We start from the raw sequence: 15,594 nt of genomic DNA, 5'->3' as shown, positions 1-15,594 counted from the left end.
CTGTTCCAAAGGCTGCTCTCCCAGGCTGCTGCATCCCTTGGCCTGGTGCTGACTGGCATTCTGCTGAGCCAGTCCAGCTGATGGGAAACTGCCCTGGCAGTTTCTGTGACCCCAGGCTGCTGGAGCTGGTGAGTGTGGTTGGAATGGGGGGCCAAAGGGGCACAGTGGAGGCACAGACAGGAAGGAACAGTGGTCAGGGAATGGGGACAGCCTGGAGTTGCACCCCAACTTCAGAAACCCATGTAGGTGTGTGTTAAACATGGAAAGACCATCTTGCTCTTCCCTGTCCCTCAGCCCCGCAGCATTCCCTGGTTAACAGGAGGGATATCCTGCCAAAAGCCCTGAGCAGAGCCAGGGGGGGCTCCCTGCCAGGCTGCCACAGGGAACTGAAACCCTGTGGGTTCCTGTGTGGAGCAGAGCGAGTGTTAGGAGAGGGTTGGTGGGGGTTTGTTTCATCAGGGCTTCCCTGGTCTGCTTTTAGTTACTGCTGGAGGAATGGTTTGAATGGATGTGTGAGCACAGAGTGCCTCCTGTAGGGCTGCAGTGCAAGGACAGGCAGGAGAAACTCCCGGATTTGCAGCTGCTCAGAACTGACCCAAAAGGGCACTTCTGTATGAACAGCAGCCAGCAAGATATTGGGACAAGATTCCCTGAGGTACAGCGGGAAGGGAGGAAAACTCTCGGTGCCTACCATTATTTACATGCATTGTCTGCATTTGACTGAGATACTGCATGCATTTCATCCTCAGTCTTTCCTCCAATTAGAAGCCTTTCATTTTCTCCTGGTAATTTTTATGATTTATCTTTTTGTTTATTCTGTTGGTCTGCCTTAGCAAGGCAGGCATTCCTTACTGGAATGGGAGCTCCTTGATTGCACTGAGATAGACGTGATGCTTTATCCCAAACAATCCAAAACAAAGACTACAAAGAGTAAATGAAGCCCCAGATCTAATGTTTATGGTTGCAGGCCTATTAGTGTGCTACTATAATGCCACAGAATCACTAAGTAGAATAAATTAAATAATGCGAAATGCTTGACTTGCCTTGTTTTGTCCTTCTTTCAGATATAATTTTACAGTCCATTTACTTTGTAGCTACTCTATCTAGTTCATTTTATTCTCCCTGAAACTGCACACCACACTGGAGTTTTTGGGCACAATTACGTGCATTTAGGGAGATCTCCATTTTCCTAAGCAAGCTCTTTAGCCTTCTCCCTTCCATATTTCTTCCTGGAAAGTGGGTCAGTGCTCAGTCTCCTGGAGGGTTCATCCAGGCTCTCAGGGTGCCAGGCCTCCTCCTTTGCATGGCAGGGATGGTCACCCCATTCTTTGGCTGCTGTAAATTCCAGCTTCATCCCTGGAAATGCAAGGATGGAGCTGAGGGTGGTCCAGCAGCCAGGGCTCTCAGCACTGCAGTTCCCTAGAGTGTTGCTGCCTGCCTGGCCCCAGGGATTCTTTGGGATTTAACCCCTCTGCAGCTCAGGGAGGGCTGGCTGGCCGTGGGGAAGGTCAGGGGTCCCATGTCACTTTGCAGAGCTGTCCCTCAGCATCCCAGGGAGCAGGAGTCAGCTGCTTCTCTGCACATCCCCTGCTCCCTGGGGCACTGCTGCTATAAATAACTCCTGGAAATCAGGCTGGGGAAAAAGCCATGATGAACTCAGCAAGGGCTCAGATCTGCCTTTTGAGGATCCCTGTGCTGCCATGGCATTTGGGAAGGGTGGCAGGAGAGGCCTGGGTTGTGTAGGGTGCAGCAGGCACAGCAGCTGTGCTGTGGGGCTTTCCTGGGCACTCTGCTCTGAGGGTGGCGCTGGAGGAGCAGCCAGACAGCAGATCTCATAAAGTCCATCCAATCTCAGTGTCGTTTGCAGTTATTAATCATGTTTGACACAGACACCCGTCAGAAGCTCCTTTGATGTGTGTGGGGAACAGTAGGCCGTGCAAGTGTGACCTGTTCTCTGTGTCACAGGCCTGAAAGCCGGGGATGAAGTGGTGGAGATCAACCAGAGAGCTGCAGAGGAGCTGGACTCGGTGCTGCTGAAGGACGCCCTGGTGCAGCCCTCGCTGTGCCTCACCGTGCGCACGCACCCCGAGGAGGAGGAGGGCCAGAGGCTGAGCCAGCCGCCTCCACGGCGCCCAGAGAACCCCCCAGAGCCCGGGGATGGTGCCCTGGCCTTCGCTGGGGGCAGCCAAGGTACGGGCTCAGGGCTGAGATCATTCTGTGGGCACACTGTGGGGAGGGAGGGGGATCACAGCCTGAACCGGGCACAGAGTCCCGCGAGCTCTGCCAGCTGTGGGCTGTCCCAGGGGTGCCCTGAAAGATGGCTGTGACACCTGTGTCATGGCCAAAGGCACCTCACGTCCTCGGGCTGTGCCCACACACAGTCACAGAACCAACTGCTCCCTTCTGGGCAGCTCAGGAGGTGCTTTCTCCTCTGGATTTCCCCATGGGATCTACGTGTGGCACAGGGAGGAAGAGTTAAAGCATCCTGTGTGCACTTTGGGGTGCCATTTCATAAAAAATATCTCGAGCTGTTGGAGAGGGTCCAAAGGAGGGACATGGTGAAGGGTCTGGAGGGGCCATACAAGGAGCAGCTGAGGACACTTGGAATGTTCAGCTGGAGGAGAGGAGACTGAGGGGAATCTCATTGGGGTCTGCAGCTTCCTGCAGAGGGGCAGCTCTGATCTCTGCTCTCTGTGACAGTGACAGGGAAAGGCTGGAGCTGTGCCAAGGAGGTTTCTGTTGGATATTAGAGGGTGCTGGGCACTGTCCAGGCTCCCCAGGGAATGGGCACAGCCCCAGAGCTCCAGGAGCCTTTGGACAGGGGTGCCCAGGGTGGGGTTGTTGGGGTGTCTATGCAGGGACAGGGGCTGGACTGGATGATCCCTGTGGGTCCCTTCCAGCTCAGGAGATTCTGTGGCTCTGTGATTAACCCTCTCTGGCGCCAGCCAGGAGCACAGGGACCCTGTGTGTTGGATGAAATGTATATGAATAACTCACAGGGATTTTTAAACCACCTATAGATAGGGATTGACATTACAGCCTGACATATCCAGGTGATGCCAGAGCACACTGTCATGGGCAGGGACATTCCTGCCCACTACACTGCCCTGCTCAGAGAACCCAGCTGGCAGAAGATTCATCTGTAGCAACTGGGAATTGTTTGCCACAAGTTTGGCTTCCTGAATTTCTATGTGCTCCTCTAGATTTGACAACAGAACGGGTCACTGGTCGGATCTCTTCCGTTTTTTACAATCATTTAAAATACAGTGGAATTGCCAGAATGAAGTAGTTTCTAGGTAATTAAAACTGTTCTGAGCCGAGACTGGCTTTGGGGGGTGTGATATTCATAGCAAGTGGAAAAGGGGGAGCAAGAAAAGCTTCCACACAGCTTATTGCAGATCCCTCTGAGGGGACTGCTAAAAGCAACCTCGTGTAAGATGTGGACTAAACTTACACAGGCAGTTAAAATTCAAGACTTTCGGGAAACTGTCCCCTTTTAATTTTTCATGGAAGTTTTCTTAGTTAGGCTTTTGTGCTGGAAAATTGAGGTAGGAAAATCTCGTACATTATCATAGCTGGCCACAAGATGCTGCTATACTCAACGCCATCTTTTCACAAGGCTCTTGTCTCTGCGATTTGTCACTGGAACCCTGAGTGCTGGGTTTCAGTAGCTCAGCTTTTCCCTGAGATGAGTGTCTGCTCTGGGAGCAGAGGCTTGGGAGCTGGGATTTCTGTGTTCACACAGAACCTGCAGCTCTCCCAACACTCACATTCCTTCTGAACACAGGGAATGCCAGGCTGGCATCCTCCTGTGTTCCCCCCCAAAAGGAGGGGGATATTTCTTCAGCCAGCAGGAGGAGCACAGCTTCCCTGGCAGCTTCTGGAAGCACTTGTAGGTGCCACATTAAGTGACTTGGGATGGCTTAGCCCGAGGTGGGAGAAATCAAGGCTCTGCACCCAAGAGGGTGACTGGTGATCTTCTCCACCCATTTCCCTTTGTGTTTGTAGAACGCAGTGTTTTATTGAAGCCTGCCTTTTTCTGCTCCTGTGCTTTGTCAGGGATCCGTTACTTGAAGTGGGATCCATGTGACATTTTTAAAAGGAGTCTGTGCTTGTATTTGGGATATTGTGGTGTTATCTTCGATTTTTTTTCTTGGCTCCACAGCTCCTTGCAAAAGAGCAGTCAAGTATGAAATACCCACTGACCTATTTATTTGTGTCCTTGTTGATTGCAGGCAGTTTGCTGGCCAGGCAGATCAGCTCCAGGGTTTCTGCTGGGTGCTTTATTTCTAGGACACAGATTGTGTGTGTGGCCCTGAGGCACTGCAGCCCCCGCTCAGCAGGGTCACAGTGCCAGGGGGCACACAGCACCTGTGGGCACATCCCTTCTCCAGGAATGCAGCATCTGCTTGTAGGATCATGCTGGTGTCCTCACCTTCTTCCCTAGCAATTCTTCATCAGCTGTCAAGGCAGCAAAGGGTAGATTTTAGTTTTTGTATCAGGCAAATGATATTGTGTATTTTCAGAATATGAAAGGTATGTCTTAGATTTTTTATTTTTAAGGAAGCTTTCCTGGTGCCTTGGTGCTCACTGGGAGGTCTAGAGGAGCAAAGCAGGGCTGTGTTTCTGGGAATTGACCTCCCTGGAGTGTCTGCCAGAGCTCCTGTTAAAGCTAAGGTCTCTCACAGCTCTTTCATCGTCTGGAACTCCCTTGCACATGCTGAGCTTGAGGCTGGAACTGCAAATCAGCTGTGTTACTCCACTGTGTTTGCTTAACAGGTTATTCTGGAAGTGACCTTGGGTTTTGTATCTGTGAGTGATGTGAGAGCTGCCATCCTGGAACTGGCTTTGCGGAGCCACAGCTTTGTTCCTTTCATCTCTTAGTGCTTTTCCTGACTCTGGGTTCTCTCCTGCTAACACAGCCTGCATAAATTGGGCTGAGGAGGATTAGCTGTGGTTCTGTCTGGGGCCCCACAGCAGGTTTTCCTTATTGCCTAAAGGGATCAGTGGGGTCTGTCTCCCCTCCCCATGAGGAGTTCTGCCTGCCCATTCTGCTCCCCTTAGTGTAGGGAATGAGAGCTGGGAGCACAGCCTTGGATCTGTCCCACATCATCAGGAAGGTATTCCGCTATTATAGAAGGGGATCTGGGTGTGGGAACGGTGCCCAGGTTTGTTTGAGGTTTCCCCACAATTCACTCCTTGCAGTGTGGGGCAGAGTCTGTGAGGTTTAGGCTTTGCCTGCCCCTGTGTTTTGGAGACTTTTAGCATGGGAGATAGTATGAAGCACATAAATGACCATGCAGAATGGAAAAAGACTGAAAAAGAAAGTGCTTCCCTGCTTGGAATGGGTGTGTCAGTCTCCTAGATAGGAAGCACATGAGTGTTTTGGGGAGTTGGTTATTTTGTTACTCAGAGAGCAGCCAGAGGCTGGAGTTATTAACACACAGGCTGAATCTGTGCTGTAAAACTGAAACAGACTTCTACTGCCCTGTAGGAACAGCCACTATTTTTCATTCCATCCTCGTCCATCACAGGCCCCCTTGGGCTGAGTGATTTGGATTTCAGAACCAGATGAGGTCGCCCTAATTCCTTCAGGGTTATTTTCACGAGGCTTACAGCTGATTTCAGATCTCCTGTAGCACCGTTCTCATGCTGTGCTTGATTTAACAATTTCGGGGCACTTCCTGCAGTGGCCACTGGAGGGGTTTGCGATATGGATTAATTTTTCATCCCGAATTCCCCAAATTGCTGCGGTGCTGCCTCGCCCTCTGGCGGCCGCGCCGGGGCTGGACCTGCAGGAGGCAAGGCTGGTTTCCCAATTCCCCATGGGAATACATCCCTCAGTCTTGGCGTCCCAGGGAATTTCCTTGGTCGATGTTCCAGAGCTAACCAAGATTCCTCTGCAAGGAAGAAAAAAAGTACACACTCGCCTGTTTTACTGTAGGTTTATCGGTGAAATATCATCTTAAATAAGAATTTAACTTGGGACACTGTTCTCTAATGACTTCTATCAAAAATGGTGCATTTAATGACATTGAGGTGCTCTGTTGTCATACCGGGGCCATTCCCTGGCAGCACGTGGATTAGGACAGCTGCTGTTAAACTGCCCAGATAGGTGATATTGGCATGTTTTTGAAGCTTAGGCACTCAAGAGCAGGATTCCTGGTTTGTATTTTGTGTTAGCAGAGTGCACACTTTGTGCTGCAGCTGACAGAGCTTGGCTCGGGATATTTATTCTCACAGCACTGAACGAAATATATAAATAGTAATAAATAAATACATAGCCTGGCAGCAAGAAGGAGGCTTTAGGAGAGGTATGACACGTTGTGGAAGTCTCATTAAAACCTTGAGTTACACCAGCCTTGCCAAACTGGAAGCAGCAGCCATGGAAAATTCTAACCAAGTGCTGGGCTAGTGCCAAAGCTTTCCATGATTCTCCAGGCCTTGAAGCCCCAGCACCTTTGCTCCAGTGGTGGAAAACTTCCTTCTATTGTGCTGGTTGTAGCCACAAGTGGGAGTTATTTAATGGGCTTTGGTCACACAGTCACAGGTATGACACTGCTGAGGCAGCCAAGGGCTCCTGTCACCTCCCTCTGTGCTGAGGCCACAGGGATTTGACCCCCTTTTCCTGCTGCTTTTCTTGGATTTCCCCTTCTCATTCGTTAATGTCCCGTGAAGGCAGCAAATGGCAGTGGGCAGGAAGCAGGAAAGCAGCACGTTCTCCTGGCAGAGCTAAATCAGGACTCGCAGGGCAGAAAGCAGGTGATGGAACGATCCTGACAGAAGTGGGACGGGAACTGGGAGGTATTAACGGGCAGGAACGTGCACCTTTATTGCTCTGATTGCCTTTAACCAGCAGCACACAAACCTGCTCAGGTCCCTGCTGGCCAAAGACAGCAGGAACAGCCTGAGCAGTGTGTCTGCTCTGGTGAAAGGTTCCTGTCTGCTGGCTAAAAGTGCAGGAAATGGGTTAAATGGGCCTTTGACATGCAGGAAAAGACAGGAGGGGTGGCTTAGAAGTAATATGAACAAATATCATTACCTTGGTTTGGGGTGAGAAACAGCTGCAAGGTGCATCTCATACAGCTGGAGAGGGGAATTGAACTGCAGTGGAAAAACACAGACTGCCCCACACAAATAAGGGACCCAGCACTTCTTTGCTCTGGTTTTTTAAATGGACACCTTGAGAATTCTGTTTCACACATTAATAGGGAGAGCAGAAAGCCGACAGTGAGATTTGATAAAATCTGGGCAAGGCTCAGAAAAACCGAACTTCTTACAGAAAAAGCACTTCTTCAAATAGATTCTGTGTTGCCAAACAGCCCCTCCAGACACATCTTTTTCCAAGGCAAGCCCTCTCTTTTCAGAAGAGGGGCCTGAGCTCGGAGCTACCTTTTTTATCCTTTTCATTTCATCAGTGCCCACTTTGGCTTCATCCCAGCGTGCAGAGTATGTTCTGAAGTTATTTCCGGATTTCTGAATTCTGGCTTTTCCAGGTTATCTCTGGACATAACAAAGTGGGAAGTCTTGCACAGTCGTACAAATTTTTTTTTAATAATGGGGTCTAAAAACCTGCAGGAATAGTAGCTGAACTTTGAGTCCTGACTCCTAAAAATGTCTAAAACTGGGTTTGTTTCCTGAGCAAAGTGAGTGTGTCAGGCCAGAAATGCAGGCAGTGCAATCACCATGTCCCATGTGAGCCAGGCTGGCTGGCCAGCACCAGCATACCACAGTTTCCACATGAAACCCCCGGGGTGGAAAGGTCCTTGGCCCTGCTCACCAGCCAGGCAGTGAATGCTGGATGTCAGAATTTCAATGTCAAACATTTCAGCTTTATCTCTGAATCTGCACTTGCCAGTGAAGTGATGTCTGCTCATGGCCTGTTTGTTTTTACACCTGTCCTTAAACCCTCCTCGGAGGTCGCTGGGTGCCTCTGGCACAAGCTCGTGTTGGAACGCGCTTGTGTTCCATGGGAGCTGCAGCAGGTTCTGTGGGTTTGGGGGGGATCCTGGCCGTGCTCTCACCCCCGTGTCACTCCCTGCAGGGCTCTCCGTCTGCAGTGACCCCGACAGCTCGGCCGAGGCCGCCCCGGAGGAGGCAGAGGCACAGGACCTGGAGTCGTCAGATGAGGCTGAGAAGATGAGCAAGGTGAGGAGGTTCAGTTTGCACCTGACAGGGAGGACAGCCAGACCGGAGCTCCTTTCCTGGGTTTGCTTTGTGTTTGTGGATGATCCTGGGTGGAACAAGCCAAGCTTTGGTTGTGGTACTCACCCACTGCCTCTCCAGCAAGATTTGTGCCCTTTTTCCAGGGTAGGTTCGCATCTTCGGTCCCTTGTGATGTTCCCCACACAGTTTGTGAATGGGCTGGTTTATCACCTCCATCCCCAGAGCAGCTCCACTAAACCGTGTGCGTTTTTAGGATATCTTCCACTTTCATGATCGCTGGTCTTAGGACTAATGTGTTAAACTGTATTTCCTTAAAGCAATAGCATCGCTCACATTCGGGTTTCTGACTGCAAACTAATCATAGCCAATCTGCCTCAAACTGAAGCAAACCTGTCCAGTTATAGCTAAGAGTTTGTGCAAATGGATTGCTAATTGCCGTCGATTGAGGGAGAGGGTTGGTGGTGACAGTGGGTGATGATTGGTGACTCCTGAGGCACAATCCAGCAAGATTATCTTGATTGCTTTTAGGTATTTGTGATAGAGGTGGATGCTGAGAGTTTACAGCTATTTTTCTTCACAGTTAAGGATCTAATGAGAATGAGATCTCAGTTTGTTGGGATTTTCTCTGCTGTGTTAACCAAGCTGTGTTGTAGTGAGCTCTGGGCTGGTCCCTTGCTGCTCTGCTGCAGAGAAAGGAAGGAAAAGACCTTGGCCTCTTGTTTCCTGATCCCTTGTGTCACTCTGGCCTGGATTTCTGTCCTTGATAGCCAGACAGTGGAAGTCAGATACGGGCAAACATGAAATGCTCACGGAGAGGGTGATTACTCATACAGTTTGTTTCCAGGTTTTATTGAGGAACTTCTTCTTGTAAGTATAAATAATTTCTTCAGTCAGTGGACGTATTTGTTGATACATTGGGATTTATAACTGGAACTTTCTCCAGTAAGTGGAGATGTTTGTTGATAGTTCGGGATTTTTAGCTGTAGATTTCTCCTTTAGTAAGTGGAGGTGTTTGTTGATATGTTGGGATTTCTGACCGTAAATATGTGGGATTTTCATATGCTCTGAGGAGAGTCTGATCTGTCAAAGGAAGCTGTGGCAGAGCAGCGAGCACAGCATGTGGCTGCTGGGGAATCAGTGCTCTCCATGGATTTTCCAGAGTTTTCTTTCGTTGAACTGTGCCCCAGGCTGGGGGATTTTGCCCCTTGTCTGGTGGATGCTCAGAGCTGTAATTGCCTGCAGAAGGCGTAAGGATTACCCGATTAGCTCTGCAGCTCAGCAGATTTAGTCAAACTGAGAAATGGGTGTTAGCAGCTTTAATGCTTAATATTCCATCCTGGAGGAGTAACTCCCGGCTCTAAGGAGCCCTGGTTTCCAACGGGAGGAGCTTCTGCCTGTCTGGCAGTGAAATGTTGACATCTCTGAGTGTTTCCTTTTGGGATACAGAAATACATGTCTATTTGTGTGGGGTGAAGGGGAGTGAGGCTTGCCCTTTTTTTTTTTTCTTTTTTCTTTTTTTTTTTTTTATTTTTTTTCTTTTTTTTTTCTTTTTTCTTTTTCATACTGCTTGAAATGTTCTCCCACAAATAAAGGACACAAGTATCTATGGAATATATCTACCCTACTCAGTTTGGCAATCCTAGGGGTGCTGCTGTCCCTGCTCTGTATTCAGTGCCTTCCTTGCTGACTGTAGAAACCCCCACATTGTTCTGCAATGCATGTAGGAAATTCCAGTATATCATAGTGGGGAAGAAAAAAAGCTCAGCTGAGGGTTTTCCTAATCCCTTGGTTTTTCTGTATGCTTGGGAAAGCTGATGTGCATGGGAAGGAAGGATTCTTGCAGTGTGTGTTTTCTCATGGGGAGTCACATGGAGAGGAGAAAAACAAGGGTGTTTTCCTGTCCATGCACTCCCACACCTTTCCTTGCTCCTGGGATTATGGCACAGCAGATTAAGGTGGTGTCCTCAGGGCTGTTTCACAGGGGTTAGTTATTTCTGTACAGGCAAGGGGAAGGCTCTGCCCTCCTGCCAGGTTCCCCTTTATCCCATCCATCCCCTTTATCCCATCCTCAGCTCCCAGCCGTGGATGGTGGGGCTCCGGAGAGACTTCCCTTATTTTTCTGCCCTTTTGGCTCTTCAGCAGGGGAATGTTCCCATTTTACCAGCATCACAGCTCCCCAGCTAAGTGCAGAGCTCCCCTCCTTCCAGCACAGAGGCAGCAGTTAGGGGCTGGATATTCCAAAACAGCCCCTGGGGTGTTTTGTGCCAGTCCTGGGGCAGGGCTCCACCCATGCCCAGGGAACACTGCAGACAGGGACAGTTCCCAGCCTCCCCAGAAAGCTCCCTGGCTCTGCAGCCAGCAAAGAGATCCCAGGGCAGCATTAATGATTCATGGCAAGAGGAGAGGAGCGAGGTGCTCGCAGCCCGTGTTCATCTGCTCTCGTAGCACAGGCTTTGTGTGAGGTAAGAGGGGGAAATCCCACCAAAAGCTGGGCTTGGTCCATTCTGCCTTTGCCAGGCAGGTGCAGGGGGCTGTGTGACACTGTGGGAGGCATTGGGATGTGTCCTCTCTCCTCCTCCTCCTCCTCTGTCCCTTCCCCCAGCCCAGCATGTGTGGGTGTGTGTTTCCTTAGGAGTGTTGCTTTTGCTTCTTAATCTGCAGAAGCCTCCAAGCCGTGGTGGTGCTGAAGGATTTGGAGGTGCAGCAGGAGCTCTGAGCATTCCTCCCTTTTCTCAGGAGCTTGTCTTCTGTGTATTTGAAAGGGCTGATAATGCAGAGCTTTCCTCTCCATCGCTGTTGTCAAGTAATGATTCCATTACACAGAATAAGGGAAGATGAGGTGTCTGTGGCTGTTCTGGTAAAATACTAGAAACCCTCCTCCGAGATGGGCTGAGGTGTCAGTGGTGTGGGATGGCTGCTGTTCTCTGGACTCACTCCCTATCTCATTTCACCCTCTTATCTCTTGGGATGACATCTGTGTGAAGGGTGGTGAGCAAGGCGCTTTCCAGGTGCAGCCCTTTTCCTTCAGCCGTGCAACTGGGCGTGGCCCGAGCTTTTCTACAAGGTGTTTTTGTTCTGGGGTGGACTTTTGGCTTTCCTTTCTGTCCCCATTTCATGGAGGAGCCAAGGGGAGGAGAGAGCTGGGAGGGAGAAGAGTGGGGGAAAGGAAAACCTGCTCTCTGCCACCTTTTCAGGCTTGTTTTCATCTAGCATCATATTTCAGGCTGTTTGTGGAATGGAGGCCATGTCCCTCTGTTAGCCTCTATTCACCAGAACATCAGAAACATTTCACACCAGTGTAATTCAGTGGTTACTTGCCCCTGTGGTGACCTGGTTATTTTGGCCTTTCCAACATTTAGGTTCCAAGGGGCCACCCAGAAAACTGAGTATGCGGGTTCCTGATGTTGCAGGTTGCCAAAGGCTAAAATAGGTGCTGTATTGAGTCTCAGAATCAATCTTTGTGTATTTTCTTTTTCTGTCGCGGTCCTTTAACTGGGGATGTGTTGGAAGCAGTGTCAGCAGTTCAGATTACTGCAGGGCGCCGGTTTCTCCCTGTTCCTAATTGCAGACATGTGCCCGTGGCGGTAAAGGCCAATTACCTGGCAGCATCGGTGCCTGGGGGAGCGTGGCTGATGGCTCTGTGTGTGCACGCCTGTGCCACTTAGAGGGATTTTTTTTCCAAGAAAAGTAGGTCGGCTGCTCTCTGCAGCATTACTCGAGACCAGCATAAGTCTGCAAACCTTCAGTGTGTTGCAGGAGACGTGAAAGGATTAAAAGGGGGATTTGCGGGGTCGGTTTCCCAGCGGCAGAACCGGCTCTTTTAAGTTCCTTTCATTCTGTGCCGTGTCACTTTTGCACCGTTTGCTATTCTCGGGCTCTGCTCAGCCACAGGCAGCGCACACCGAATATTCCCGATATTCCCCGGCTGCCCTCGCTCCGCTGCATTCCGGAGCTGCCTCCCACAGCTCGGGACCTCGCCCGGCTCGGGATCCCGCGGATGCGGTGAGCAGATGGCGAGGGAGGGGAGGTGTGCTGCAGGGAGGTGGGCACTGCCCTGCCCCGCTCACAGCGGCGGGGAGCAGCCCGGGGAGCCTGGGAGGATTAGGGGGATAGCCCGGGGTGCCTGGGAGGAGCGGGGGGACAGCCCAGGGTGCCTGGGAGGAGCGGGGGGATAGCTCGGGGTGCCTGGGAGGAGCAGGGGGACAGCCCGGGGTGCCTGGGAGGAGCAGAGAGAAGCTTGGGGTGCCTGGGAGGAGCAGTTCGGGGAGCCTGGGAGGAGCAGTTTGAGGTGCCTGGGAGGAGCGGAGGGATAGCCCAAGGTGCCTGGGAGGAGCGGGGAGCCGCCCGGAGCCCCGGGATGTGCAGCCCCGGGGCCGCTGCCCGCCCGGTGACAGCCCCGCAGCCTCTCTGGCCATGTCGGCGCTCTGGAGGGGGAACCGAAAGCTGCGGAGCGAGAGTGCGGGCAGGGACGGTGACTCCCTGTTCCGAATGCTGTACCTGGTGAGCAGATCCGGCTCGGGAGCCGGCACTCAGGGGATCGTGGTGCTGGTTAAGCGGCAGGTTCCCAGTTGCGGGCTGAGCTGGGCGGTGTGTGCCCTGCGGAGGCTCTTTGTTGCGCTGCTGGAAGGATACAGTTTGCCTTGCTTTGTTTGGGCGGGCGCTGCTGCTGGCAGTGCGCTGCCCAGAGCGCGCCGTGCCGCTCAGGGGCGAGCTGCCTGATGCCCAGGCACCTGCATGTCTTTGCATGGCAAACACGGCAGGAGATGGCTTTCTTTCAATCGCCAAAGCTCCTCGCTGTGGGCAGCAGCCCCGCGGTTGTGAATGTCCTTGATCCTCCTCCATGGGGGGGATGTGAGCTGAGCTCCTCTGCTGAGCCCCTTCCCGAGGAGGGGTTAATGCTGGTGGACTCCAGTTCCAGTTGTGGCAGCCCTCAGTCTCGTTTTCAGCTTGCTTGAAGGGATTGTGCCTCAAGCGTCGTGCCGTAATTCTCCTAGAGAAATCTTGGTTTAGTGCTGTCATTGTCACTGCTGGCAGAGCTGGTGCAGGGAGATAAAAGGATCTGTTTGCCTACTCTATCCACTTTCCCTGGGAAAATGGGGACAGAGAGGTTTTCTTGAAATCTGCTTGAGAGTTTTCACCAAAACAGCTGTGCCCTGAAGCCCCCCGTGTACAGTGTGTCTGCTTTGTGTCTGGAAATGGATTTTTTAAAGGGAATACTGGGTAGACAGGATTGTGGTGGGGATGAAACACAGCAGTTGTTGCAGGTGGAGTCGCACATTTCAGTTCTAGGAGAGAAACAATTTTTTATTGTTATGGACTGATAAGATAACCAGGTTTGCTGGTCAATATGATGGTGGTTTAACAAGGCTTGATGGTGAGGCTCACTTGGTTGTTTACTGCAACCTCCCATTGAGGGTCAGAAAGGACCCTCTGAACTGCCAAATTCAGAGGGGTTTGGGTGCAGCTGGATCTGCTCCAGTCCGGACTTGGTCAGTGGTTTATGTCTGAAGTATTATATTTAATAATAATTATAAACCCAATGCTTCATATCCCTTGGCTTATACTACATAGTTCAGCAAGGCCTAATCACGTACCAGGGCTCTGTGGTGGCCAGGAGCCCTGAGCCATGAGGAGACACCTTGGGACACCTTCCTGCTCAGGCGTGGTCACACAGCACAGCTGATCTGTGGGCAAGCACGAGAACAGACCTGTGAATGGGACTGTGTCCTGGGCCTGGGGGGTGTGTGACATGAGGAGATGTGGGGCAGGGCAGTGAGAAGGCAGCCTGGCCATGGCTGCAGCCCTGGAGTGGTTTATTGAGCATGCACCAGTGGACATAAGGCTTTGGGAAGTCCTCCACACTTCCTTCCTGCCATATGGGTGTAGCTGCTCCTGCAGGGGCACACCACATGCCTCCGGGAGTTATTTCAACCTCAGTGCTGAGCTGGTGTTTCACACCCAGAGCAGATTTTCTCTCTCTCTTTCTGGGTGACCCATCTTTCCCTGCAAGAGCGTGCACAGGATGGGAGCATCTGCAGGGTGCCAGCAGGAACTGCTTAAAACACTTGATTTATTTTGGGGTTTGATTCCAGATTGTGCTTTAGGCATTAGAACTGGGTTTATTTGTACATTTGGATCTTAAGGCAAAACACCACTGGACACATCTGCCTCAGGTAGTGCTGACAAAGCCAACCATTGCTGAGCAGCACTCTGCCTGTCCTGGGATTATTGTATCTGAGCTTCAGTTCTCTGGGCCTTCCCAGCAGAGCAGGGGGTTTGGGAAGGTGTTTTAACCTGAGCTGGAGCCAGGCTTTAACCCACAGCCAGCTGTTGGGATCGAGGTTACACCTGCTGAAATCTGATGGAGATCTAATCTATTCTAAAGGTTTGTGTATGCTTTAGACTTAAAAGCACAGCAAGTATAGGTGGAACCTTGCTGAGAAATAGCAGGAATTATTGAATAGTTAAGACTAATGAATCTCAAATCTCAGTGAACATGCCAGGAGCAGAGTGAGTTGGAGATGGACTGGTCCAACTCACTGCTTCCTCCTGCCCTCAACTTGCAATATTTTTCCTTTCTTCCACATATGAGTTAAACCTCAGGAATGGAAGGTGAATATTTTCCCTGTAATAAAGTGTGTCCAAAAGGCATTTTCGTACAGACAGCCAGTTACAATGAGTTCCTGGCTTCCACCTGCGTCCTGAAGTAAATGATCCTTTGTGTAATGAGTATCTTTGCTCATGTGCTGTGCAGTGGGACCTCAGGGGAGCATTTGCTACCCTAAGAGACCTCTAAGGGAAGGGGGTGGAAGTCCTTCCCTGTCCTAACATGGATTGTAGGTGCATGGAGAGGAAATAGCTCTGTGTGAGCAGGCTGCATGGTTTCGAAAACAGGGAGATCACAACTTCCAGTGGGTGGGAGTGAAGTGGTGTCCTGGGAGCAGAGCTTTGTCTCCAAACTGCAAGGCGGGGATGGGCTTTTTTTTTTTTTTTTTTTTTTTTCCCCTTCTCTGCTCTCTGTGAGTTTCTCTGGTTGAACAGACTGATTTTGGGTCAGTTGCTGCACAGAATTACCCACGTTGGAGAACACCTCTGAGACCATGGAGTCTAAGCTGTCCCCATTGCCCACCTTGTCCCCAGCCCAGAGCACTGAGTGCCACATCCAGGAATTCCTTGGACACCTCCAGGGATAGGGACTCCAAACCTCCATGGGCAGCCCCTGACAATGCTTAACAACCCCTTCCATGGAGAAATTCCCGAACTGGGGGGCTGTAGAGGCAGTGCTGGGAAATCCCTGAACCTGGGTTGAGATCCCCTGCCAGGATGATCAGGTGTGGTCACTGGAGCTGCTCTTTTCCCTCCAGGTCTCTGGGAGGGTTGGAGACAGCCCATGGCTGCCTTGGCAATCGTGGAAGCCTGGGGCTGTCA

The 15,594-nt window shown here is 51.1% G+C and overlaps 1 protein-coding gene across 2 annotated transcripts in view; it reads left to right on the top strand.

Annotated features, from left to right (window-relative positions):
- TIAM1 (TIAM Rac1 associated GEF 1) overlaps positions 1 to 15,594 on the top strand; it is a 71,891-nt gene that overhangs the window by 42,167 nt on the left and 14,130 nt on the right. The window contains exons 13-14 of one of the 2 annotated variants that reach the window (XM_066340746.1): positions 1,966 to 2,190; positions 8,045 to 8,148. In XM_066340746.1, coding sequence (XP_066196843.1) covers positions 1,966 to 2,190; positions 8,045 to 8,148 — 329 coding nt within the window. Of the gene's footprint in view, positions 1 to 1,965; positions 2,191 to 8,044; positions 8,149 to 12,478; positions 12,667 to 15,594 lie in introns of those variants that run through there. The other variant, XM_066340747.1, reaches the window with a different exon arrangement.

This window comes from Sylvia atricapilla, chromosome 2 (genome assembly GCF_009819655.1).
Source record: "Sylvia atricapilla isolate bSylAtr1 chromosome 2, bSylAtr1.pri, whole genome shotgun sequence".
NCBI lineage: Eukaryota > Metazoa > Chordata > Aves > Passeriformes > Sylviidae > Sylvia > Sylvia atricapilla.
Note: the sequence above shows the minus strand (reverse complement) of the source record. Positions and strands in the feature narration are given on the sequence as shown.